The sequence below is a fragment of the Corvus hawaiiensis genome, chromosome 13, assembly GCF_020740725.1.
Source record: "Corvus hawaiiensis isolate bCorHaw1 chromosome 13, bCorHaw1.pri.cur, whole genome shotgun sequence".
Classification (NCBI taxonomy): domain Eukaryota; kingdom Metazoa; phylum Chordata; class Aves; order Passeriformes; family Corvidae; genus Corvus; species Corvus hawaiiensis.
Window position 1 is genome coordinate 1,278,381 of NC_063225.1, and position 27,832 is coordinate 1,306,212.

The 27,832-nt window shown below is 43.3% G+C and overlaps 1 protein-coding gene and 1 long non-coding RNA gene across 2 annotated transcripts in view; one reads left to right on the forward strand and one right to left on the reverse strand.

The window, feature by feature from the left end:
• LOC125332552 overlaps positions 1-12,770 on the reverse strand; it is a 56,116-nt gene extending 43,346 nt beyond the window's left edge. Inside the window, exons 1-2 of the long non-coding RNA XR_007206550.1 lie at positions 12,392-12,770; positions 10,979-11,171 (exon numbers count right to left, since the gene is read on the reverse strand). This is a non-coding gene — a long non-coding RNA (uncharacterized LOC125332552). The remainder of the gene's footprint in view (positions 1-10,978; positions 11,172-12,391) is intronic.
• Positions 12,771-16,055: 3,285 nt separating this feature from the next.
• LYSMD2 (LysM domain containing 2) lies at positions 16,056-26,876 on the forward strand. Its single transcript, XM_048318351.1, has 3 exons — positions 16,056-16,268; positions 19,864-20,201; positions 26,103-26,876. Exons 1-3 carry the CDS (start codon positions 16,071-16,073, stop codon positions 26,152-26,154), a joined length of 588 nt encoding a protein of 195 aa, XP_048174308.1. The 5' UTR covers positions 16,056-16,070; the 3' UTR covers positions 26,155-26,876.
• The last annotated feature ends 956 nt before the right edge of the window (positions 26,877-27,832 follow it).

Consider the following 27,832-nt stretch of genomic DNA (forward strand, 5'->3'; position numbering starts at 1 on the left):
TGATGCAATGGCAGGAGTGAATTAGGTGTGACATGTGCAAATATTTTCATGTGCTGAAGGTAAAAGCCACCTGCTACAGATGAAGTGAAAAGCCTGATGTCTCCATCAGCTCAGATGGGTGGAGAGAATCAGCTCAGAGCTGGTGATTAAGTTTACCTCTGGACACATGAGCAGTTTGGCACACAAGATCTGCCAGAGATACTAAAAAAGCATTGGCACCAACATTCTGCATCCTTTTCCGGATGTTCACATTGAGCCCAATCATTTGCTCTGCTTGGAACCTGACAAAGAAATCTCACCAGGCTAATTTACTTGAAAATGTTTAAACCCGTGCCAAGCTAATCAGCCCTCTGGATGACCCTTTGAATCTCCTTCTCCTGGATAAAGCTGCCCTGAATTAAAGAAAAATTTGCCCCCAAAAGGTTTAGATTCCACAAGGGTAGGTAGAAGGGGTGGCTATCAATGGCACTTGCCCTGTAACTGGTAGAGATGACATTTCAGTTTCTGCACCATCTTCAAGTCATTAATAAATCATAGTTTGCTGAATTTTGCCAAGCAGTTTTGGTGTAAACATTAAAAAGTACTCAAACAGAGACTACTGCACATATCCTTCACACACTACAGGGGTGGAAACTGAGTCACAGATATGTTCAATGCTTCTTTTCTCATTCACCCAAAAAAATGTTAAAAATAGATGTCCCCTTGACATTCGTTGTAGGAGTTCCTACAGATCCTGATTGATGCACTAGGGGCCTGTCAGTGAAGATTTATCTGCTGGCCATGCATTTGTTTTCCAGTGGAGCTCACTGGGCTGCAGCAATGCTTCTTGCCCTCTGCTCTGTGAGTCACTGGAGCCACTGGGGAGCAGTGTCACCCTCTCTGCTCAGGGACAGCCAGGCACCCCAGCACAGCAGGAGGGACCACGAGGAGCATGACTCAGGCTGCAGCATCCAGGGGCAGTGATGCCGTGGCAACTGTGCTTTAACCACTGGGCTACTCAGACCAGGCAGCCTTTAATTAATGGCTTGATTCTCGCTCCCTCCTTTCTCCCACACTTGTAATATTTACTGCACTCCCTAGGTAAGCCACAGGAATACTCCAAACAGACAGCAAAGAGCAGAGACTACAGCTGGTCCAAACAGGATTGGGAGAAAGCCCCAAGCTCCTTGATGAATCAAGGCTGGGTACAGCTGCTGGCTGCCTCAAGGAAGGGCAGTACCAAGGCAAGGGACACCAGCTGGATCTGCCTGGAGCCCATGTGCTCATCACTAGAAGAACTGAGATTCACTGCCAGCACCTGTCAGCCTTAACACTGAGAAAGCCCCTTCAGCATCAGAGCAAGGAAGCAAAACATATCCTTGGAATTAGAAGCTCCCAAACATGCTCTCATGCTAGTCATGGGAAGAAGAGGTCAAGGTTTGTTCCCTCTCCTCAGAATGGCATGACTGAGGCCCACCACAGAGAGGTTTATGTCTTCTGGTAGATGGATAGCAGGCCAGTGACCTTTAAGAATCCAAAGCCCATAGGCTAGAAATCAGTTCAGAACTGAAGACACAGTTGGAAATGTTGAGGGTTTTTGTTGTTTCAGTATTAGGTGAAAGTCTATACTAGCAATCATTCAGGAAAAAGGTTCAAAATCAAAGACAATAGGAAGGTTAACATGCATGCTTGTAATTTTTAGCATCAACACTTTTGAACTGCTTCTCCCCCTACCCCACTCCTCAGATGCCACTGACTCTCAGAAGACACCCAGGGTTCGGGGTTCCTGATGAACTTGCCTTACAAGGGAAAAATGACTCAACTACCCAGAAAAAATTCCTGAGGATAAGAGGTTTAAAGAGCTGAGGACTTATTTTGGCTCAGGGAGAAGCAGGACACATTTTTTCTCTAGAACATCATTTTCTCTTTAATTAACTCTAGAGAAAAACCTGTTCAAGTACAGAGGAGATACATGACTAACAAAGCCTTCTCTCCAATTAGAGGAAAATTTCTTGTCCTGCACTTCATGCCTGAGACACAGAGGGGTTTGATGCTAACAAGGTAGAACTAACCTATTTAGAGGGATTGTTCCCAGGATGACACAGGGAAGAGCAAACCTGCATTTCAAAATGACCAGTCCAGTTGTAATAAAGAACATCTTTTGCTGTTTTGACCTAATCCCATTTACATATGCAAACAGGGAGAAGAATAATGGTTTTAATTTGAACACACTTCAGACTGACTTGAAAGATTTATGTGTCACACCAAAGACTAATCAGGGTTCATGCTCCTGTCAAGGGATGAAATAGTACAATAGGTATAAACTGATGCTGTTTGTGTTCACAGACAGACCTGGGTCTCCTGAAACTCAGTGTGAAACAGTAATTGTCATCCAGGAGCATCTATGCTACTCAGAGGGATGGCACAGCTGAAATAACAGCAGCCTCACCCCCAAACCCCCAAAACAAACCCACATGCAGGGAAGACTGAGGTCTCTGTAAGGAAATGCTACTACTCTGCCAAGATCTGGGTTTATGAGGAATAGAGAGCCTGAGAATACAGACAACACAAAAGACCAACATGGATATACTGATGTAACAGCTGATACCCTAAAATGAAACTTTACAGGCTGTCAGTGAAGCTAAGGTAGGTTTTGTGCTCAGATGATATGCTGGCAATAGAGATGATGAGGAGAAATCCTTGCAAGCAAAAACATTTGCTAAGAGAATTCCCAATCAGTGATTGCAGCTAGGAAAGGGACTAAATCACCAGGATGGCACAATGTTGTCCACTGGAAATAGGTTTTGGTGTAATCAGTTATGGAAAAATAAGTTCACTCCTGAGCAAATCCTCATAGGCCTCACCTTTGAAATGTCATCTCTGAGTACACAATCTACTTGGCTTACCTGTGTGCTAGATTTAACATTCAACAACAGAAGCCTGCCTGTTTACAGAACCAGGTCAGGAGCTGGTCACAGGACTACAGGATGTTGCAAAAGGGACCTAGGGATATAATCCAAGTGAGGATGAGTAATGGTACCTGCTTCTTCAGATGTGCGTCAAAACCAACCATCATTAAGACATTTGGACTGTTAATCTTAAGATTTGCAATGCTGTTAGATTTTAAGTTATTCAAGGACAGAGTTATGATTCATAAAAAGGCTTTTAAGGAGATGAGTCTAAGCCTTGCACCGGAACAGCTGATGTAGTGCTCTCACTCTGTAGCTTAGGTAATCACTTGGGTCAATTAAAAGCTACAAAACTAGCACTTAAAGATGCATGTGCATTTGTAACAGCTACGTGAAATTTACAGAGCTTAGCAGCCTCAGCTGAGTGGGAGGACCCAGTGTGCCATAAACACATCACACATCTAGCAAACACATAGTTACTACTGCAAAAAGATTAGAAACGAAACCAGCAGGATTAGTATTTCTATTTTGGAGCTCAAAATTACAAGCACGCATCTGGCTCCACTGCACCTAACGTCTAGAAACCCAGCTGCATTTAACTTCATGTATTCTGGTCTCCCCAGTGACCTCAAGCCAAGGTCCCTCTGAAAGGCAGACGGGACCAGCCCAGGCAGGACTGAGTGCCCAGGGACCCCACTCATTCTCCGCAGCAGAGCAAGGACTCCTCACCTCCCAGGCCTCCACCCTCTGCTCTGCACAGAAACTCCTCTTTGTTTGCAAGTGTTTTCCCCACAGAAATCCCTTATAGGTGACCAATACCACCAGCACAGCCACTGAACTACAACTCATAAGCAGCTGCAGTCCTACTGGGGAGAAAAATCTGCCCAGAAGAACTTGAGTTTCTTGTTTCCACTTTCAGATTGAATGTAAATAGCAAAGAAAAACACCAAGTCCCTTTAATCAAGAAGAAAGAAAGTAGGTTTATGAGTTTTTAAACAAAAGCTGGAAACTGCTGTTTTTTCAGGACACTGGAGAACATCGTATGTATTCGTGGTGTGGATTATACAAAGAATTAAAAAATCAGTAACTAGAAATCAGCTTTTTTGGGGAAAAGTAGTTATTTTTTGGACAGACGCATTTCAACCATTTCCAAGAGGTCCACAACTAAAAGTGCTTTTTGACTCCTACTTTGAAACAAGTCTTATAGCTGCAAACAACCATAGATTTAAAAGGTCACTGCATAATCCAATCTCAGTGATTAACATTTTCCTTTTCAGTTATGACTACACTAAAATAATGATCCCAATTCACAGGATGATTAAACACCTATTAATTTCTTTCAGTAAAACAGGCTGAGGAGTCTTTGTATCACCAAGCTAGCTGAAGTGTAGTTCACACCACCTTATCATTCAAGGTGCCAGTTAAAAGAAAAAAAAAACCTAGTTCTTTTTCAAACTCAGATTTTTTCCTACTCAAAACTGTGAAATAAGATTCCAATTTTAGTATTTACTTCAGAGCCAGCATCTCAGAAGTACTGCTGAACATTATCCTGCTAATTTCAAGCATTCATTATTGCCCTAGGAGGCAGATAATTGTTTACTATGAGAGTTCCCCTGCTGGTCGAGCCATTTGTACAAATATTCACTGTGATGAGTAACTGCACTTGATACATGAAAAGCCTGCAACTTCCCAAAAATTATGCCCTCAGAGCCCCTTGATATCCATAGTTATATCTTTCTGTAACAAACATGGTTTTAGCAGACTTCTCTTGTTTCTTCTTAGCTTTCATGTACTTCTCAGCACTAACTTGGACATGAACAGACATCTCCATCAAGCAAAAGAGCAATCAATATGTAATACTCTGCTCCAAAGAAGTTCTTTCTTTCTTGCATATCTTTTACTTTACATTTCATTCTAAGGCATTGCATGAGTGAGCAGAAATATACTGATAGTATGAAATGCTACTTTTAATGGAGGAAAATTAATGTCTTACCCTGACAGACAATTAAACCAGTAATTAATGAAAGCAGACAGCAACTATGTCACACCACTTAAGAGAGTGATATATTCAGTACTTCTCGTTTCTCAATTCATGCATTAAATACTGCTGGTCAGCTTGCCGAGTTTAATCTGTACCACCAAATACATGGAAGTGGCATGAGGAGGAAAGAGGCCTAGCCAGCTCTTTTTGCAGCTTCACATTATCTCACATGATGCTGAAGGGGACAGAGGCAACAAAAGGGTCTGAATACCCATCCCAGAGTGCCATCCTAATCCCTGTGCACCCATGCACAATGAGGCCCAAATCTTGACAATTTTTTTCTTTACAAAGTCATCGGAGAGGCACAGACATATCTTCATAGCTTTTTTACAGAGCCCCTGGCTCTGACTCTACTCCTGACGTGTGCCTGGAGTCCTTGAGGTTCTGTTCTCAGCTATGGAGCTGTGCAGGTGAGTGAGCTCCACGATTTGTACATACAAGGTCAGGACACAGCTCAATACCTTTGCTCTTCTGATGGGATTTCTTTACCCCTTCTTTTGTGCCCTTCACCTTTTCTTTCCTTTTTTTTATGTGTCATGCTTCTCTAGAAGCAAGGTACTGAGCAATATGTAACAAACAAACGCATCACTTAGTGGTGCCAGGCTGGTGATCACACTGCACTTTGTGATGGAGAAATGCATCTTGGCAGCTGTAACCAGTGTAACAAACAAATAAGCTTCAGGGTTTTATATGATTTTACAACATAGTCAACCTTGAAACTAAATGCTAATTAATTCCATGATTGCTTCCTAATGAAAAACCTACTTGGGATTCTCACCAGGAAGTAGCAGAAGACTGATCCTGAGAAACTGAAGATACCTTTTAAGGCTCTTCACATGCATGGAGTTAGGAAATGATTCAGAGCATCTTGAAATAATTGCTTAAGAGCAAAGAAGATGTGAGGCAAGTTCTAGCAAATCTGTGTGACTAAGAACAGCACAGGTATTTGCATAAAATGTGTGGGCTCTTTCAGGTAATTGGCTCCCTTGCCACCTTGAAAATATTTGTTCAGCTGCTACAACTGACAGAACTCTCACAGGACAAGGGAGGTCTCACACACAGCTCTGTTCAGGTGAATTAGCTGATGGCAGCAGTTTGTTCTGCAATTCTTCCACTCCACCTGGTTGATGGCCAGCAGCAGAGTTCATCTCAGGAAAGTGAAAATCCTGGTGCCAAAGAATAAAGTGGCAGATTGGAACGGTCTATTTTAAAAAAGAGCTGCCATGTCTAGTTAGTATCATATAGAGATTCACTGCACAGCAACAAATGGATGTTGGACTGAGCTTGGAAACGAAAGCCAAAAGTGTATGGAGTATTTCAGCCAGAAAAGGAAGAAAAAATGCTTTTCTGCACTGAATTGCAGGGAGCAAACATTCCTATTTTACTGATGTTCTCCGTTTTCCTCCCTTAAATTTCTTTCATTATGTTTTTAAGGACACAAGACAAAATTTAAAATTCAAGGGAAGTGAAGAGGATTTGATGTACGCAGCAAGCAAATCAATGGGTCCCTATTCAATTCAGGTTTCACCTGAATGGATTAAATGTATCAAAATGTATTCATGTCTATTATAAACAAATGTGAAATATAATGTAACCAGTACAGTCTAGGTGAAAGAGAGAGTCTGCCTCTTTATGCTGCAGCTCTGGCCAGTTAAATACTTTCACTGGCAAGTCCAGTGGAAAGTAATTACCAGCAACTACCATTGTCCAGACCTCTCTATACATACAGGCACTGACATTAGCATCTCACCTATCTCTGGTTTAATATTAGACATAACCACTGCTTCAAGCACTCCAAGTAACTGATTTCCACTCTAGAATGAGCTGCCTGCAACATTGGCTTGCAAGTCTGGAACTCATGTTTGAAAATTCAGAGCATGAACTAGTATGAACCTGGTTTCTACTGCAATATTCTGGGCATTTCCTTTCTGTATTCTTCCCCGTGGTAATAATGCCCCAGACAGTCTTCCCATAATTTACTGTGTTTTGATGGGATTTAGAAGTGCTGGGTAAAAAAAGATGAGGTGCTAATATCATCATTTGAAAAAAACACATTTTATGGCTAGCATCAGCATCTTAATTAAGGAGCTCTCAGCAACTAGAAATAGAAATGTAAATAATTTTTGAGAGAGCTTTTCAGTACAAGAAGTCTTTAATCGAGACAAATCATCAAGGAAATTATTTTACTGACAATATTTGACATAGATATTTCACACAAAGCCTCTCAAAGGCCTTCCTATACTCATACATGCCATATATCCATCCACACATAGGCACAGCTATTGCCAAGAACAATCACCCACAGGGTGGTGAGCAAGAATTAGCTGGTCATTGCAGCAAGCACCTAAATAACCAGTCCTGAAGGACTCCCTAGGAGGTACTCTGCATCTGAAATTATCTGACTTTATGTCTTTACTTTATCTGAGTCCACAAACCATAGTGATGCTTGAACAAACAAGCCTCCTCCTAATTAGGTGTGCTAATGCAGGAAGAAATTATGGTATTTGCATATGGTGCAGGATGATAGAAGTTTACAGTACATAAGAAAAGCACTATCTTCTGTCTTTATGAAAAGATGAGAACATGAGAATATTCCCAATAGGACGCACTAGGTACTTGCCAGAAGAGTTAATTACACACAGGTAGGATTATATATCCCTTTGGACAACTGGCTTCAGTGAAGCACGGAAACATGGAGTGCTCTTCAAATACCCTGGGAACGCTAGGAACAAAGTCCTCCCAAAAGACACCGCTCCCTTCACATAAAAACCTTGCCTCAATTTTGTTTTTTACCTTGCAGGTAAAACAAGTCACATGCTGACACAGGTTTCAGTGGCCCAGAAAAACAACCATCTGAGTAAAACCAGTACACTAAGCCATGACTTACTGGCTGAGGAGCCAGTGTTCTCATGCTTCCAGCAACACTGCCACAAAGGCTGGAACCTCTGGCACAGAGACACAGAATAAAGCTCAAAGCACTAATGCCTCAAGTTGCTTTACAACAAGCCACTTTTATCCTTTTATTAACTCCTCATGCTGTATTCCAACTTAACACACTGTTGGGGGGCTCTGGAGCTCATTCAGGACCTGCATACAGGACCTTTGCTACATGACATTCCCTCCTAAGACCCAGAGAGCACAGCGGAGGTACTGCTTAGAAAAGCTCAGAGATCTTTACCCTGCCACAGAAAAACACTCTTCTACAAACAGTTTCTACATTAAAGCCTTGAACTCATGTACAGAAACAGTACAACAGATCGGAAGAAATAATCATATAAGTTAAATTTAGAGGGCTTGTGATCAGATAAAAATATCAAAACATTACATTTCCTTCAGAACTACAGTTCTCCATCTTCTTGTAAAAGCTGAAGACACTGTTGGTGCCAGGTAGTTCAAGCTGCTATGCCATAGCATTGCTTGGAAACTTCCAGCCGGTTCCTGCACAGACCAGGCTGAGCAGCTGCTTCAGCTGGATGCTGACTCTGGAGCCCCGCTGTGCTCGGGAACATTTACGTCCCAAAGGGGCAGCAGGGCACCGGCCAGGCAGGAGGAACAGCTCCATCTCCAGTTGGGATCAATAAGCTGGTCGCCACTCGAGGGCAGCATTTCAGTAAAATAAAAAAGACATAGGAACAAAAATGAGGGACACCAAACTGCTGGACTGTGTGAGCTCACCACGAGGATTTTGTTTGCAGGCTGATCTCCAAGCTTTCTGTAGCTCTTTAAACAGGCTGGCTATATGAGCAGAGTACTGAAGTGTAAGCAGTGAAGGAATATGAGGTCAATACCAGATAAATCTGAGCAGAGACTGTACAGGCACTTTAGTTTACATATGTCTTAGCTACCTAAAAGAAAAGCGGATGCACCCACATCCGAGTCTCCCACCCTCCTCCAACAGAAACAATTTACCCGAGAAAGGGAAAAAGTTTTTACTCAAAGCAGCTAACTCTCTTCTATCAGATCTCAGTTCGTGTACAACAGTGACTTTAAAAGCTAAGGAGCAGCACCCAGTAAGTGTCAGGACACAAAACAATGACCCACTTGGACCATCATCACCTTCTCACTTCAATAACATCATGGCACTTTGAAGGCTGCTGCCCAAAATGAGAAACCTGTAAAAAAAGGCATGTATGCTGCTGGTTTAGTGCTCTACTTACACCAGCTAAAAATAGTCACAGGCCAAAAACATCCTCCAGTTTTGGACACTGAGTGACAACATGGGCTACAAGGCCAATTAGGTCAAATTAAAATATACCAACAGAAAGAAAATAAACACTGGTAAACTTTGTCTGGAAGGCAAAGGAAACTCTTGGAAGAGAAACTTGCTACACAGCTTCAAGTGCACTCATGTCATTGTTTTGCCTTCTTATTCCAGAGAAGCTTTCCTTCATACATGGACAGGCTGCTCTCAGAGGAGTGTCACAAGGGCCACCACCCTCAGGCTTGGGGTGCTGTAGTCTGAGGCATCCTCTGCACTCAGTAAAGACAGGTGATTTCAGAAGTGACACACAGCACATCAGTGAAGGCGCCATTAATATCCATATTACATCCAGATTTACTGTGTTCGTTGTTTTTTAATTAGAAGAGGCTAAAGTAGGGCTTAATTGCACTGAATTTTAATTTAGCAGGAAGAGGAAGACACTATTGTTAACTTGGCACCAGCAGGCTCAGCAGTGATGGCAGAGTGGGATAATGGTGAGGATCCTGCACATCCAGCTGTAGCTGTGTTGTAGGTGCATGTGAACAGAGGAAGCTTATGGGAAGCAGCTGTCAGCATGGACAGCTCAGGCAATGTGAACAGAAACACACAGAAGCTAAATTAAAAACATGGTGAAACTCAGAAGTATTCTGCAATGGCTAATTGGCAATTTGACATTCATTTCACACCAGAAACTGAAATCAAATATCCCATCATGGAGTCCAATGATAAAGGAATGACTCAGAAGGTTCACTGTTCCTCACACATGCTTACCTCCATGTTTTCAGCACTATTTTTGCCCTCCTGCCCTTCCAAAATGAGCATGATGTGCTGCCATCATCCTGCAGCAGGGTTTACACGGACAGCAACAGATTAGTAACATAAGGCAATTCCCCCTGCAAATCTCTCAGCCAGCCTGGGAGGTAAAAGGTGCATTGCCACTGTCTCCTGTTACTAACAGGCACTTTAGTTTACATATGTCTTAGCTGGGGACATTAGCTAGCTTATGTCACTAATGGGAACACAGTGCAACAGGAAACGTGCTATTGAGGCATTATGAAGTTAGTCAACATCGAGCCATCTGCTACACATAATCTCAGGTTGCACGTCACCAGCGAGGCATGAATTTAAAGAAGGCTCTAGCCTGACATTTTAGCTCTAAATTGAGAACATTTAATCCAGTAGTCATTGAAGGAGAGCAGATACTGTCCCAGGGCACCTTCCTAACAATTGCTTCCTGATGTAGAACAGTGTTTTATGCAGTTTATGATGGTAAAGGATTAGATGATGATGATGATGCTCCACGTTTCCTCCTTCTGTACTGGTTGGCTTCACTGCCTGATAACTTATTAACCAGAAAAAGCTTTAAACAATCTGACTTGAAGGATTTTATGACTTAATGGAAAAAGTTGATAAACCATAAAGAGGGTAAAAACAAAATATGAGCAAAAAGAAAGCCTGAAGGCCAGAGACTGTCCCTGAAGAGTCTCTGGAGAGCCTGTCCCACACTTCTCCAAAGCACTGTCAGCAGAAACTCCCTGCCTGCCAAGTCCCTCACGCTATACTGGGTGCTGCCTGCTGGCCCCATGTGCCAAGGGCTAATACAGCCATGGATGGTGTCCTCTTAGATGGAGATGAGCAGGACGTGGTGATTCCATCTTACATATTCAGCCCACCTATTTCCAGTGAAAACAACTGTGACATCTACAAGAACTGCCTGCCCTTTCAACACACACAGGTAAAAAACAAATATTGGTCAAAAGATGTAGTCAGGAAGGAGAGGCTGAGTGGTGTCATCACTCTCCAGGAGCTCACACCAAAAACCACACAGCTGGAGAAAACAGAACATACCTGTGATAGCAGAAGCCAGCCTTCACCATGGGACCCAAACTGGTTTCATCCTTTCCTGTGCAAGATTGCTCCTACCAGAGTGGGACTTGCAATGCTCACATTACCAAGCAGCAGGTGATGGACTAGTAAAGCTGGAGGCAATGAAGAATCAATAATCACGCACCACAATCCAGTATAGAAAAATATTCAGCCCCTGCAAATGGTAAGGAAGGGGAATTAATAAAACTTCACTAGAACTTTATATAAAGCCCAAAAAGCTGAAAGAATGCAAACCCACAGCATATGATATTGCAACATTGTCTTGTAACCTTAATACAGAAACCCACAGTAACCCCTGCTAAGAGTGTTAAATATTAATAATGGCTCCCAGCTGCTACTGCTACATAATGGGCTTATTTTGATGAGGTAGATGTGCACAGCTTAAGTAATGTGCATCAGTTCAGATGATCCTACTTTCCTTTTGAAATTCATGCAAGACCCTCTCTCCTTGATGCAATTAATTGAAGAACCCAGGGCTATTATTCTTAAAAGGCAAGATTTGTCTCTGATCTTTGTCCTACATTACATCTTTTTTTTTGTCAGAGGTTGCAACATGAGCAGAGGTGGATGGTTTAGCTTGATCCACGACTCATTACCAGAGGGCAGCCTTCTTTTCCTCCACACTGTCCTAATTAGTGCGAATCTGCCCACACAAACAGCCCACAAGGAGAGGGGTTTTTTATTGTCCTCTGTCCTACATCAGTGCAACCATTATAAATGGTAATGTCCCTGGCTCACATCATCATAAACATCAAAGTTAGGAAATGCTCAGTTTCCTTTTATCCTTTACTAAGCAAGCTTGAGTTTCTTTAGTGGCAAAGTAGGTGATGAATTGCTGACCACTAACAGAGTGAATGATTAATCAGCCAGAAGGCATTCTCTCCTCTACTTACTTTGCCATTAAATTATATGGCAACCTTAACTAGACTGAGTTGATACTGATCTCTATTTTAGAAGATTGCTGACTGTAGTCTGCTGACCCATATAATATTTAAAATAAATCAAGATCATTGTGCAGTTACTGATCTAGATATGAATGGTTTTCAGCGACAAAATGGAAGCTAGGTATCCAATACTAAGTGGAAGTAACACAGACTTAAATACCATTGGTTATTTAGAAGATTCATCATGAAGCATTGCTAAAAAGAAAACCCTCATCCTCAGAAATTCAGAAAGACAGAAGAGGCAGCAAGAGTTCCTAGACTTAATGATTCACTACAATTACCATTAACTACTGCTGCATGAGTAAATATTGAAACATATCTTTTCTGGCCTTAACCAATTCACGTCCAAACATTTTATGTAAGAATACAAAACCAGTATTAACTAGGTCTGAACACGTCCCTGAGAAAAAAATGCTGAAAGGGACTTTACCTTTTTCAGACTCAGCTCTAAGTAGAGCCTTAGGTCAGGAAGACACTCCACTCTTCTTGGCTGAGCTTTCTGAAATTAAAACTTTCATCTCTAAAAGTGTGTTTCTAGCTGCTCTAGGTGCAGCCATAGCCTCCCAAAGGTGAAATGAGGAACAGATGTAACAATGTCTGCGGCCACCCTTGGGACAAGGACTCTGAAGAGTGAACTCCTCTGTCCCAGGTTAGTCTGATGAGTGCCAAGTCCAATCCTCAGAGATGTGACTTCAGTGAGCAAGAAGTGGGTTTGGACAAGTACAGCTCCTTGAAACTGGGAGCTGCTGTGGGGAAAGAGATCACAGATGCAGTAATAAGGAAACAGCAAAGACAGAATGGAACGAGGGAAAGGAACTGGAGTTGGTAGTGCCTCGAGGCTCCCCCTGAACAGAGAAGGTCATGATCAGACACTAAACCATAAATTCTAATTGCCATGCAGTCCCTGCCCATCAGCAAATACCCATGGACATCAATAAGCTGCCGATTCAGAGATCAGGAGGAGGAACTGGAGAACTGAGAATCCCAAGGCTACAGCAGGGACTCTTCCTAATGTGGCAAGTTTGGGGTCCTGACGCTGAATGCTCACACCTTGAGGAGCAGGTAAGCAGTGGAAACCCTTCCCTCTTTCGGCCTGCCAGAGGAGCTGCCCTTACCTGGAGTCAGACACGGGGTAAGCAACGACCAGCAGTGCCAGCACAGAGCCAGTCTGCACGACAGGGCTGACCCAGCCATGGGCAGCAGGACGGTGTGGAGCAGGTGAGCTCCAACTCCTGCCGAGGTCACACTGGGGGCTGACAACTAACAACCTCTCAGGGCCCACACACCCTGGGGAAGCTAATATCTCCCTTTGCTTTCACAGGATCAAAGATCAATCCACAAAGATATTTCACTAGCACAAACACCACATTTTCACTGCTAACATGATTTTTAAAAATGAAGCGTCATTAGCAAGACACTTCTAGTTTCTGCTGTAACTCGGTTTGAATGCAAATTAAAAGATACAGGTAAAAATGGGTTGCCTAATTGAAGCTCTTATTCAAATTTCTAACTTAATTTTTGGTTTAGAGGCTATTCAGTTCATGTAGAAAAAAAGGCAGTCAGCTAATCAGATCAAGTATCTTGGCAACATCCCAGATTCAAATGTTCCTCTGGCTATAATACGGATTTTGAGATAAGAAACAAACATTTCCACAAATTGATGACACAAAGAAAGGACAATCCAGCAAGTCCAGAAGAAAAAAACCTCATCTATCCTTGAAATGGTTTATTACTAAAATAAAGCTTTCAATATTAAAATATCTGTGGTAACTTTATGCTACTGCAAGGGATGCTTCTGCTGTTCTCAGAGTTGTGACAGCTGATTTAAAGTGTATTGCACACACTTTCCATACAAATAGAGTTTAAGATAACATTAGAGGGAATAATACTGTCTAATATTAGTGTACCTGTCAAGCACATTTCCAAACTAATTGATATTGCATGTTCAGCTCATTGGAGCACTAATGTTAAACAACATTTCCATGTTCTTGAACTGCAGCTCCCCTTTACTAAAAGCCATTTCAGCTGAAGTAACTGGTCTGAGTAATTCCAGCTCTAGGCAGGCATCCAGATGTTTGCAACTTCCATTAATCATCCTTAAGAGGCTGAAGCTGATCTATGGCTCCACACTGCACACACAGTAGACATTTTTAATAAATGCTGACCTGCAGTTCAGCTCTTTTTCTAGGTGGGTCATGGCTGAAGTGCTGATGCAGTTCTGCAGATCAAATTGTTTCATGAAGAATTGAAAGCACTGAGATGTCACAATCTGGTGCTCACTTTCTATAGCTGGTATAAACTCAATTGGGCATCCCTAGGGGACCCTCCAACTTCCCAAATATATTGTGTATATAGACTGCAGAAAAATTAAATTGAACCTTTTCTTGCCAACAATTTATAGTCTCTTGTACTGCTCTGGTCTGTCTGTGTACTGCCTACAGTTCCTCTGCTCAGGATTGTCACACTGGATTCTCATGTGATGGTGAGGTGCTGATGTGTCATTCCTCATCAGCAACTTGTACATTTTGCAGGGCAACTTTTGTATTTTCCTAACTTAGATCTGGAAACTTGTGGCCAGATTAACAATGTTTGGGAGATCTACCTTGATTTTTGTACTGTACTCCTTAAAGAGACTCCATGATCACCACTGAACACAATCTGAAAACTACAGGTAGGTATTACGTATTTTTGCAAATACTTGTGTGAATACATACTGAAGAATGTTGAGGTTATGACGTGCATGCTTTTTTTGCTTTGGTTTAAGATACAGATCTATCTCTCTAGGACCTCCCAGAAAAAATAAATGCACCACATGGGTGTTACACACACACACTTCCTAGAAGCCCAGCCAGCTGAGGTTGGAAGTGACCTTTGAGGGGCATCTTTTCCAACAGCCCTGCTCCAGCACAGGCACCTAAGGCAGGCTGCTCTGGACACTTCTTGGTATTTTGGTACGTATTGTGTCTGTACAGGATGCACGCATGTGCACCATCTATACGTGACGTACAGTTTTTGTTAGAAAGCTCCAGTTCAGCAATAATGGACCAGTTTTCCAAGCCCATAGACAGATTTCTTGGTGAGAAGTACTCACTTAGAATGCTGTCACTACAATTAATTTTAATATAACATGGTATTCGAGTACCTGAAGGGAACTTACAGGGAATATGGGGCAAGACTACCTGCAAGAGCATGTAGTGACAGGACAATGGGGAATGGGTTGGGGAATGGGTTCAAGCTCTAAGACAGTAGGTTTAGATTCGATATTAGAGAAGATTTTTTTTACTGTAAGGGTAGTGAGGCATTGGAACAGATTCGCAGGTAAGTTCTGGGTGCTCAATCCCTGGAGGTGTTCAAGGCCAGGTTGGACGGGGCTTTGATCAACGTGGTCTAGTGGAAAGTGTCCCTGCCCACGGCAGAGGCTGGAACTAGACGATCTTCGAGGTCCTCTCCAACCCAAACCAGTCTAGGGATTCTGTGATTCTAAGACACAAGTTATTTTCCTCGAATGAATCTCCCAACGTGTTACTGTTTCAATAAATCTGGCATAATGACACTTCCACATTTGTGCACTTACGCCCGAAGTCACCCTTTTTTACACTCTCTTCGATGGGCCGCACTCCCGAGCCTCCAGCCGGCAAACGGGCTGGAGCCCCAGAGGCCAGGGCGCTGCTCTGTGCCGGCTCCCTCAGCAGCGGTTACCGGGCAGCCCTGCGTTCCGGGGAGCGCTGCGGCCGGCGCGGGGCACCGCACAGCCCCGCACAGCCCCGTCCCACCGCACAGCCCCGTCCCAGGCCCGGGGCACCGCACAGCCCCGTCCCACCGCACAGCCCCGTCCCGGCCCCGTCCCACCGCACAGCCCCGTCCCAGGCCCGGGGCACCGCACAGCCCCGTCCCACCGCACAGCCCCGTCCCAGGCCCGGCCGGGCGCCGCCGGGGCGGGCGCTCCCCGCGCATGCGGCCTCTCCGGGCGGGCGGGGCTGCCGGGCCGAGCCGGGGCTTCCGCCGGGGCCGGGCCCGTGTCCGGCGCGCCGGGGCCGGGGCCGGGGCGATGCCCGGAGCGGGGCCCGGGGCGGCGGCGCGGGGCCGCGGGCGCTGAGCGCGGCGGGAGCATGGCCGAGGCGCTGCGCCAGGAGCCGCCGGGCGGGCCCGAGTCGGAGGCCGAGCTGTCGCAGCGGCTCGCCCGCACCAAGGCCCGCTCGTACGGCAGCACGGCGAGCGTGGCCGCGCCGCTGGCCGAGCGCTACGTGGAGCACCGGCTGAGCGCCGGGGACACGCTGCAGGGCATCGCCCTCAAGTACGGCGTCACGGTAAGGGAGCACCGCCGGCGGGGCCGGGAGCGGCGCTTAGAGCCGGAGAATGGCCTGGGTTGGAAGAGACCTTAAAGATCATCCCGTTCCAAACCCCCTGCCGTGGGCAGGGACGCCTTGCACTAGACCAAGGGTGCTCAGAGCTCCATCCAGCCTGGCCTTGGACACCTCCAGGGATGGGGGAGCCACAGGTTCCGTGGGCAGTCAGCGCCTGCATGGCCCGGCTCCCCGGACAGCGGGGCCGTTGTTGGGCCCAGAGCCGAGAGATGACAGCAACAAGTTGTCCCATAGAGCATTTCCTAAACACAGCGGGCAGAAAACGGTGTGGGTACGGCGCTAGTTTTAGTTTCAGTATTTAAAATGCTGACAGCAGAACTTAGGGCCTGGCGGAGGGGTCAGCACGCAGGGGCTGAGCGGGCGCTGACCGCCGGCGAGCTGGGGCCTGGCGGGAGGACACACGGCTGCTCCCGCCCGGGAAACCCACACAGCTGCTCACCGCGACACGCGCTTCAGGTTAAAAAAGAAAACCGGTGGGATTAAACTTACCCTGTAAAAAAAGCGTTATTTTGAGCTTGACACACAGGCCGTTGCAAGAAGAAGGAATTTCTCCCTGTAGCTTCAGGGCTAAACATTCTTCCGTTGTCATCTGCCTGCTGCCCAGAGGCGAGGCACACACACCGCTGATTGGAAAGTGTGGCTGCTTTTCTGGTCACTTTCTGTGGAAAAAGAAAGTTTATTTCTGTGAAAAATGCCGAAAGTTTATGCCAGCTTAGGACATGCAGAGTCCAATAAAGTCTACCAGCAGGCCCTTCTACTGCCATTCCAGGCAGAGCAGAACTCAGCTACCCTGCCTCATTCCCACTTATTTGGGGCCCGTATTCCAATATGCAGCTTCAGCAGTCCCAACACACAAAATTGCTTGGGGCCAAGCAGCTGATGAGCGTGGCACTGGTAGGGTCGGTGGCACTTTGACATCAGCTGCAGACAGCACTTTCCAGTTGGGCTCTTTCTAGAAGAGCTACAGTGTAGTCCCAAACTATTAGATTCTGACTGGAATGTTTTCTTTTGCTTCTCTTGGTCTGCAAGATCTAATAAAGCCTTCCATCACCTTCAACAGCATTCTGCTTGTATTGTGAAAAGGGTTGAAGTCTGTTTCTCTTCTCTTCTGAAAGATTACACCACTTTTGACCGATTCTTGTTGGCAGCAGGGTTAATGACACTGGTTCACATTAAAGTAGACTTTTGCTCACTAAGAGGGCAAAGCAGCTCATTGGATGTTAGATTTTTTTGTTTGTTTGTTTTTTGCTGCACTTTCCATAATGGACAAAGTCTCTGGCCTAAATGTTTTAGCTGTTTTACTCTTCTTCAGAAGTGTGTTTGCTCACTGCAATTAGTGAAAAATACAAAGAGATCACTAAAATAGTAGTTTTCTAGAAAAAAAAGGCATTTCTAAGCAATTTACAACTCTCTTTCATCTCAAGTGAAGCTGTGAATCAAACCTGTACGAACAGCTCTAAGTTATGAACCATAAACCTTGTTTAGAATATGAGTTTAATAAGCATTTGCTGTGCTAATGATGTAAAATATATACATTGAGGTTTTTCCCCAACATCTTACTGGTTATTTGATTTAATAAGTGGTCTGCTTAAGAAGCCAGAGCTGCATCATTAGAGACTTCAGCTGAGAGAGGTTAAACTGACATGAAATGCTCCTAAGAGCAATGACAAGTCCAGCGGAATCAGCCATTGTGTTTCTTTTAATGGGTTTCAGCCCAGGGTAGGACTGTGTGCAAACACGTTTGCTTTTAGCAAAGTGAAGACTCTTGTGTGTTCACACAATGACAAGGACTGACTTCCTCTAACGAGTGCTTCTGTTTGCTTCCTGCACCAGGTATTCTTGGCTGGAAGTGAGAGTTGTAATGGAAACATCAGAATTATCTTTGGCTGCCATTGCCTCCGGTATTACTGGTTTTAGAAGTTTCCCCTGTGGTTTTCCTCACTGGGAATTACTTTGTAGCCAGAGACATCCTGTCCAGTGCCTGCCTTTGCATGACTTGGCATAGACAGTTCAAGATAGATAAAAATACTGTGCTGGGGGGAGGGATCAGTGTGCTTTGTTTGGCCTCATCCTCTGCCCTTCACTTCCTCCCCCGGATACTCTCTATTAATCTTTACAACTTGCATTTGTTGTATCTTCCTTTTGAGTAAATTAGCACTGGGAATTCACATTTATGGTTCAGCCAATTTATGGTTCAGTGCAAGTGCTGTATCCCTTTTGAGGGGAGAAGGATGAAGACTATATTTCATTGTCGGTAGAAGTAGTTTTGATTAATTAGTTCAGCACCAGTTTATGTGTTAGTGCAGCTTCAGTTAAAATCTTAAGCGTGTGCTGAAGCTTTTGCTCTTCCTCTATGATAGATCTGTAGCTAACGGGCATTACTTCAGTCTTCCCAACACTAAAAAAAGAAAACTTGTATTAAATCCTGCTCTCCATACACCTCTGAATGTACAGAGTCACACTGAGTTGTAGGAGTTACATTGCACACACAAAGTAACCTGCTCAGGGCTGAGAGATGTTCTTTTTAGAACCAAGTACTTTCCTTTTCATTATTGCTCAGTGCAGAGGTACAGACTTCCAAATGCTGTGAGCTGGTATTTTAGGAAGAAATAACCAGAGGTAGAGTTACAGTGAAATAGGAGAGAGAATAGCAGTGCAGTGCATTATTTATCAGCTATTGAAGCATCACCTTCCAACTCTTCTGCAGTAGGATCTCAGTTTTCAGCTTCTGTATTGTATTTTTACAGAAAAGCTCCAGCTAGTATTTTAAACATTTTATTATACCCATCAAGACAGACAACTTCTAGAGATTTTAACAATCAACATTTACACTAGGGCCATTAGAAGTCTCATGACTAAGTCAGGTAGAGCTTCCTTTCTGCCCTTCAGATGGTGCTCAGCTTGGGAGAGAACTTGCACCCTTATCCTCTTTGAGCCTTACTGCAAATGGTTTCCAGCCCTTAGGAGCTGGAAGAGTAGTGATCTTCTCTTACTTGTGCCACTGGATATTAGCTATTCAGTTTTTAAATGGGATTATTAAATCTAAGCATTTCACCACCTTAGCCATCTGCATCAACAGGTTGAATCCTCACGGTAGCTTTATCCCCCTTGTTTGGATTCTGCATGATTTTTACCAGAGAGTTCACCTATAGGAGCTGCTGGCAGTTCTGAGCCTTATTCTGATATGAATCCAAACTAACAGTACTTTTGTGATTGAAGATTTGTTCTTTGGCAGGCTCTTCCTGTGAGCCTGCACAGAGACTGGAAGACTGCTCAAGGAAAGCATCTTTAGGTAGTGCAACACTGGAGAAAGCAGTATTGTGGAGTCAAGTGTACATAAAACCTGGGATGTTAGCAAGGCTAAAACAGAACATGCAGTCTGAAATCACTTTGAATGCAAACAAATTCTTTTCTGAAATAATTGCTGCTGCAAAGAAAGTATAAATTTATTTTAACTAAAGGTTGTGTACTACTTCAGAAATCTAGTGCTTTATACTTCACCAAAACATAGTAACTTGTATTTTCCTATCTTTTTCAGATGGAACAAATAAAGAGGGCAAATAAACTGTTCACTAATGACTGTATATTTCTGCGGAAAACCCTGAATATTCCTGTTATATCAGAGAAACCATTGCTGTTCAATGGACTTAATTCACTGGAGTCTCCTGAGAACGAAACTGTTGACAGCTCCCCTTCTTGTGATGAAGGACTAGTGGCAGTTCAGGAAGAAAGTAGTTCTTCCCCCAGTCCTCAAGAGCCTGACAATCAGCCCACTGCACCAGAAGAATTATCTGCCAAAGATTTCCTACAGAGACTGGACTTGCAGATTAAGTTATCCAAACAAGCAGCCAGAAAACTAAAAGATGACAATGTCAGGTAAATGCCACTTTTGGTGTTAAGCATCTTAATCTCAGCCTGAAGCTGTTTTAGTCTAAGCTGACCCCTCTTTGTGGGGTCTCAGACAGCATCTGTAGCTTTAATTTGTGTGCTTGCTATTCTCATGCACCAGATACATTCAGAGCACAGCACTAGCAGGTGCCTTGCTATGGCAGTTAGAAAGGCTGCCTCACAATATTGTGTTTAGAGAATATGAATACTACTTCAAAAGAGCCAGGCAGCCAGGATTCTCCGAGATGTCTTGCTGTGTAAGTAGGCAAGTATTTAAGCAAAAGCATAGTTTTTGCTAGAGTGCTAAGCCAAGGCCTATGAGGAAGCTGATTGTGTACAGCAAGGCATTATTCTATTTTTCTTCTGTCCCAAATTGCTCCATTGTGTAAATTTTCTCCGTGATGCAGTTTCAGTTAAGCTTTCCTATCTCCTTTCCCTATGCAGTTCCCCCCTTTGTGGATCCACCTATGCAGACTTCATCTTTTCTTCAGTATTTCCAAAGCCAGGAACTCCCACATATTTACTTAAAGAAAAAGCAGTACTTTCTGACCTCTGTGCCACGGTAGTCATCCCCTCACATACGTAGGTATCCCATGGAGAGCACAGAAAGACTCAAAGCTCTAAGAGTGGACTTCAGTAGTGTTTGTTTTCCATGTCCTTGGGACAAGCTTCCTCAGCTTGTTCACAGTCAATCTCTTGGGCTGGCTCTGCCTGTTTATTCCCTGCAGAAATACCTCAGTGGGGGATGCTGAGGTGGCCTTTCTCACAACAGTGAAAGGTTTGACTGCAGGGGACTGGTACTGCTTCTCTCACCAGAGAGCTGGAGAGAAGTTACACCTGCAGATAGATGCTTTGCTTTCGCAAATTTGTTCAATGCAAAACTTAGTCCACCGTCTTGGTTCACTTCACATACTCTGATTTTGAGGGCAAGCAACATACTTTTCATGCTAAGCAGAAAGTAACCTTTCAGGACCAAATTTATTGAGTCGAGAGTCCCATAATTTGTTTAAATTAAGGGATTATTTCAGCAACTAAAACTTTGTTCAGCAGACAAAAGTTTGAAGGACAGCAGTATATTGCATTTAGCAGTTGGACAAGCCTCCTTTGGAGAAATATCTCCACAAACAACTCTCCATTGCCAGGACGCTGGTTTAGAGTCTCAGGGAAGGCTTAAATGCTTTCACATCTTGTTAACACACTTGTCAGTTACTTTCTTTTGCATTGATTGCATGAAAGGAAAAATGGCTGTTGGAACTCAGAACCTTCTCTGTGCAAGCTCATCCACTCATCCACTTCCACTGTTGTATTTGAGGCAATGTAGGGCATCTATCAAAATGTGCTGCTGCTGACTTTCAGATCGTTAGATGTATGTACCTAACATAGATTAGAGTAGATGTTGACCCAGCAGTTAAACTGCATAACAGGAAACCACAGTCCCTGCCAGAGGAAGGCAATTATTTTAACACCCCTTCAACAAAATAACGTGCTAATTTACAGAAGGAAGTTCACTTAGACCTTGCTGCACCTTGAGCAGAGCCAATACAGCAGAAGTGACACTGCACAAACAGTACACTGCTGCCACTAATACCAATTTCCTATACTGCTTCAGTTACAAATTGGGAAATGAGGACTTGGTACCGAGTTTCCTCCCAAGAAATAATGTACACAGGAGGATGAGTTACTTTCCCAGCTCCTGTTCAGATTTAGCAGGTAATTCTGTTAATTATGAATACAACAGAGCTTTATTGGTCAGGATGCTACTGGAAGCATGAAGTACAGAGCTGCAGTCAGTCTGCTGAGCAGGAGTTACCTAAAGCTTTTGAAGAGAAATAGCTTCCTGTGCATCTGATAGCCTTCATAACGTTCCCTTCTGCATCACTGCCCTTGGCTTTCAGCCATGGCTCACAAAAGCCATCCTTGCCTTGTCCCCTCCAACACAGTTGGAAAGGACAGACCCCTTTACAGTCTGGCAGGAAGGGGCAAAGAACCAAAGTCAATGTTTACTCTGCAGAAAACAGGAGTAGAGAGAGACCATTGCCAAAACCCTCAGAGATACTTTCCAGCTGTGTACCATCAATGCTGTATCTGGGTCCAGACTGGAAGGTGGCAACATTCCTTACTGTGCTCCAGCAGCTCCCCAGAAGGCACCTGTTCTCCTTCCCACCCTGACCTTTCGTGTCCCTTGCTTGAAGCAGGAAGCCTTTGGAAATTGGACAGCCATGATAATAAACCAGCCTCATGAATATGCAAGTTTTCTATTCTTAGAGTGAAAACCATTTATGAAATGAGAGTGCTGTTTCCAGCTGCTCTGGCCTGCATTCAGGTTGCCTTGTCAAAGGCTGTTTAGAATGTGATGTGCCAAGGCTGCCGAGTACTTCCGTGCCTGCTTGAGAGTAACAAAGGAGCACCTGGAGTTAATCCACTACACCAAAAGGGACCTTGGAACTCACAAAACTGCAAGCAGAAGCAGGCTATCAGTTCATGAACTTAAAGAGCCATAACTTCTCACCATAGCATGAGCCTGATTTGACAGATGGTGAGAACCACATCTAGTAAATTGCTCTTTATAGCCTCCTTTAAGTTGCCAAGGATGCATGTGCACACATGCTGCCCTGATCTGGATTAAACCACACATGGCAGTTTCATAGTCAGAAAATGCCCTGTGCTACAAAGGCAGCTTAGAGTGAATTATATTGTTTAATCAGAACTCTTGGAGTCACTCCCTTAAGTGCTCTTAAAGGAATAAAGTTTAGCTAGAAAAATTGGGGAGCACATAGTTGCATATTTAGACTAAATATTAAACTATACTAGCTGTGCAGGCAGATGAGCATTAAAGGTTATAGAATGTGATCCACTCTGTGCCAGCTGCCTTTCACTATTAGAGTTTATATAAGCACATAGCTAGATCTACATGTAATGATACTTTTGCTAGAGTTTCATTGAGCAAGAAATCATGCCTTAATGAATCATTAATCATGCATGTTCACCCAAGATGCAGCTCAAGGCAGTAAGACCTTTTTGTTTTGAGCAATGTTTTTATAGTAGGCCAAAAGAAATGCAGAAAGATTAATACAGTTGTCTGTAGCATATGTTATTAACCCATGTGTTTGCATATTAGAGAAGAATACTCAGTATTAGTTTTATCCACACATGGAATAAAAGCAATTGTGATAATTTGAGAAGATATAGTAGTGCTTCACCTGGCCCAAAATGGTGTTATGCTGAAACTGAAAATAACTTTAGTGATGCTTCTTGTATCAGATATTTGAACACGAGATGTCTAATGCAAGCTCTTTATAGAGCCCTTAAGATATACCTAGGCCATATACTGTGCTTCTGGAACAGGTCACATCTTTCTGCATTTGCCTTTTAGCACCTAATTTTGAAAACCTTGTAACTGAATAGAGCCTTTCAGTCACTGATGGTGATACAAGCCAGTATGACTGGTGTCAGCACAGGAACAGAACCTCATATTGTCATCTGCTCACTTGACTTCATCTGAACCTAGGAAAGAGTATGGTCTTGAAGCCTTCAGAACTGATAACTAATTAGGTAATTTGCCCAGTAATTTTTCATCCTCATTGGCTATCAGCTGAGAAAAGAGATGCCTCAATAAAGGAGGCTGTCTGTGGAGAATCCTTTCAGACATCCCAAAACTAACAACTCAGATTGCTGCCTTGTTTGATTGTGGATTCTAGAAGCACCCAAGCATTTGAGTGTACTTGCTCACAGTCAGGTGTCCTTGCTCTTACAGAAGTGGTTATTTGTGGCCTGGTGCACACCATAGCTTGCAGGAGACTTCTTCCAGTTCCTGTAAGCCACTGGGCAGAGTGGGACAGCAAATGGGAAGAGACAGCACTACAGAGTGTTGTAATGCTGTGCTGTTCCTTTTCCATCCCCTGAGGGAGAATGTTGCAATGCCTTACCACTTTGCTATTTTAAGCATCTTAAAAGTGAAGTGAATTGTTTGGTCATTAAACATACACACACTGCCATGCTGGTGCTTGTTGGCCATGGACTAGGGCTGCTACTGTATCATTTTATTTCATACAAAGCTCAGCTTGTTTTTAAGCCATCAGAACAGACTTGTACTTGCTATGTGTGGTTCTAAGATCTACATTAGTATTATTTCCTGGTTGTTACCCTGGTTTGGGGCAGTGTTGCAGACGTCACAGAGGGTGGCACTGCAGCCTGGGACAGAGGAGCAGAAGCTGTTCTTGCTGAGCAGTTCCAGGCCTTGGTCAGGAATGTACTTTGCACATGACACCAGTCACTGCCTTGCTTCAGTTCCAGCAAAACAAGCTGCTTTATGGTTCTTAGGTCGCTGCCCTGTGGAGAAGCCCCTCAAGGCTGGCCATAACCCCAGTGCTGGCCTCCTGCCCTGTGCTGCCACCCGCATCCGAGTGCACACTGCACAGGGGAGCTGGGGACAAGCAGCCCAGACAATGGCTTTGTTCCTTGCATGTCTGAAGACCTGCCAATATAACATCATCATTTCAGCTCTTCAGTTGTCTATATTCACCCATAACCAACTCATTTCAGTCCAGTGTTTGGCTGTTGCCATGTCAGGATGGATGTTATTCCTGTATTACGGCTTTCAGGAAGAATGACTGAAAGTCTGATTCTGCAGCCTTTGATGAGAAGGAAGATCTCCTTGCTGTATCTCTGCCACATTTTATTCTCCTAGAAGGGGAAATAAAAAAAAAACCTAAGCAAAACAAAGTAAACTTGATTTTTTGAGGTTTCTTTTTTTGGCAAGATTATTTCAAGGCAAAAGAAATATTATACCTTTGTCTTAAGATGATAATTTTGCTGGGAAGACAAGTGCAAGTTACTCCACTGTTTGGTTTGTTTGTAGGGTTCTTCAATTCTGCTTTGGGGGAAGATAGATAGATAGATAGATAGATAATCATGTTTATTAGGGAAAAGTCTTCATGGTTTTGATACTGAAATATTTAATTTTTACCTTATACCATTATTAGACTCTTTGAATAACTGTACCTTTGTATGAAGGTACATACAGTATTTAAAGTAATCCTGTCACAGTGTAGTAACTGTAAAGTCCTTCTGTTCTTACCAAAACACTGAACTTGGCAGCATCTTTAAGGCTGGACTCTCAAGAAGAAAACTTTGAAGCTACAGTAGTACAAAGCAATGACCTTGGGGGAACTTGGAATCCTTGATTTAGTACTGGATACTGCACTGCAATAGGTTTACATAACCCCTGTGTTTTTGAAAGGCACTATTGCCAGCAGGCAGACTGATTTTCCTGAGGATGTTTTAAAAGCAACATCACTTTGCTTTATCCAGTTACTGCATTAACAGCAGCACTTGGGAGCAATTGCTTTTTCCTAAGAAAATCCAAGTGATCAGCCTCAATGGTGATTGGTGCAAGGGAAGTACACATCAGGAGTATCCTTGCAGCATCAAGACCCAGATCCACCAACAGCTGTGATGGACTGCTCTTGCTCTTGCTTCATTTGGTCTGCCTGTCCCCCCTGCCATTCAAAATGCTGAAACAAACCTCTAACTCAGCTTTACTTTTTGAAAGCAGAAATTAAAAGCAACAGTACAGGAACTGCAGTATGCCCATCCTTTAAGTTTTTCTTTGATTTTATCAAAAATAGTTCTTTAAAAACATTCTGATGTTGTTGAACCTACACAGCTTTACTTGCTTTCAGCATTTTCAACATTTCAGATGTTCTCAACATCTCAGGAACTCCAGAGATGTGTAATTACAGTATTATACTCCAAGTATTCCTGTTAGGCAAGGCTGGCATTGCCTAGTTTGATCCATTAGGGAAACTGGTCACTTGCATTTTCATTGCAGTTTTACTGCTGAGACATGGTGTGTTCCTGACCTGATGATCATGATTATTTTCTTTTTAGAGATGAGGAGGATGAGGAAGGTCCCTATGCAACTTCTTCCTATCACCAGTAGAAGACGGATGCGATGGCCTGGAAACTTTCCATGAAATCAGTTCTTACAGAACTAAACAGTCAATAATTCAAAACCCAAGTCTTTTGGACTCATCCTCTTGATGTACTTAAAAGAAGTCATGAATGGGTAATTGCACTGAAATTATGACCTCTTCTGCCTTCCATAGGTTGATGTCCTTATGCTATATCAATAAAAGGTTTAAGCCTTCCAAAACTAGCAATGGCCTTTTTACCCCTTCTGTGCAAACTGTAGCATGGTAGCAACTATATATCCCTGAGGTCACCTTTATGCAGGATGTTGATCTTTAGTAAAGATTTTGTAAATACTTGTTAAAGTGAAATTTGTTTTAAGTATTTAAAAGTATTAAATAAGTTTGCTTGTAAATGACAAACGGTGAAAGTAATAGAAATTTACTTATTCTGCAAACATAGGCAAGTTTGCTGTGAAAGTTTTGTCTACTTCAGGGCTGCAGAACTTGCCTGTGAACCTTGTGTGTGTCTGTGCGTGGTATGATGTATTCCTAGAAAGGGGAATGCAGCTTGTTTTGATTAGTTAAAGTCTTTATGGTTAAAGAACTGTTTGCATATTGGATTTCTACTAATAAAAGGGATGAGTTACAGCAAGAGAGTTTTTTTGTGAGGTACGACATTGGAATATCAGATGTGTGTTCTTGTGTGCAGTTATATTTTGTGTGGTTTTAATTTAATAAAATACAAAAAATACTGATGTGTCTGTTCATAATGAGGTCAGCTTGGTTCTAGCCTGTTTTTTGGGAAGAACGGTTTGTCTAGTTTCATGAGCTGTTAGATGCTAATTTCAGGGTAAATGATGTCTTTACCCTTACCATATAAGTCACCCTCTTAAGTGAGACCTGTAAGAGCTATCTGCCCTGGTTGTGCAGTCTGTTAAGATGAGTAGGAGCCAGACCTGCAAGCCTTCCCTGTTCTGAGAAGAGGTGCCAGTATTCAGGTCTGCAAGTGGACCCCGTCTGAAGCTCAGGGAGCCTGCAGTCACTGTTTGCCCTGAAGTTAGTGTGTTAGCAACTTCTTGGTAAATATCCTATATTTTTTTCCTCAGGTATTCCATAAACTTCACAAAACTCTCATCATTAAAGATTTGCTGAATCCCCACTGCAGCAGATACAGTTTCCTATCTTTTAGCTCATCAGTATCACTCCCTCGAAGCAAAACCTTTCTGCAGTATGTTAAGAGGGAAACAGTATGGAAAGTTTCATTAATTTACTCAAACCAGAAGTAAAAATTCACAGCTCAGCAGGAATTGCAATTTCCCTAGAGCTAGCAGGAACTCAGAGCCAGCAGGCTCATTGAAATCAACTCTAGCTTGTCCTAAAGAGAAGGTCTGCAGTGGCACACAAATTAACAAGAACAGAAAAAGCTTAGAGTGAAGAACAGGAAGCACTGATTTCTCGTGAAGGGACTAGTGAATTAGTTTTAGGTCTTGTCTCCTTCTTAAATTGGGAGTGTATCTATTCCTTACACGATTATTACTTCTCTTGTTGTCATTTAATTTCAGTAGGACATTACAAAGCCAGAACAAACTACTTTTCCAAAGGCAACCCTAGCTTCAAGCCCAGTTATATTTTATTATTCCACAGAAAAATGTAATCCTTTTCTACCAAAGGCATGCTGTTGTGATACCCCCGTTGCTCCAGCACACC

Coding starts and splice junctions, on each gene's coding strand:
- LYSMD2 (XM_048318351.1), top strand. CDS start 16,071: ATGGCCGAGGCGCTGCGCCAGGAGCCGCCGGGCGGGCCCGAGTCGGAG. Junction 16,269..19,863: donor CCCTCAAGTACGGCGTCACG/GTAAGGGAGCAC, acceptor TATCTTTTTCAG/ATGGAACAAATAAAGAGGGC. Junction 20,202..26,102: donor CTAAAAGATGACAATGTCAG/GTAAATGCCACT, acceptor TTTTCTTTTTAG/AGATGAGGAGGATGAGGAAG.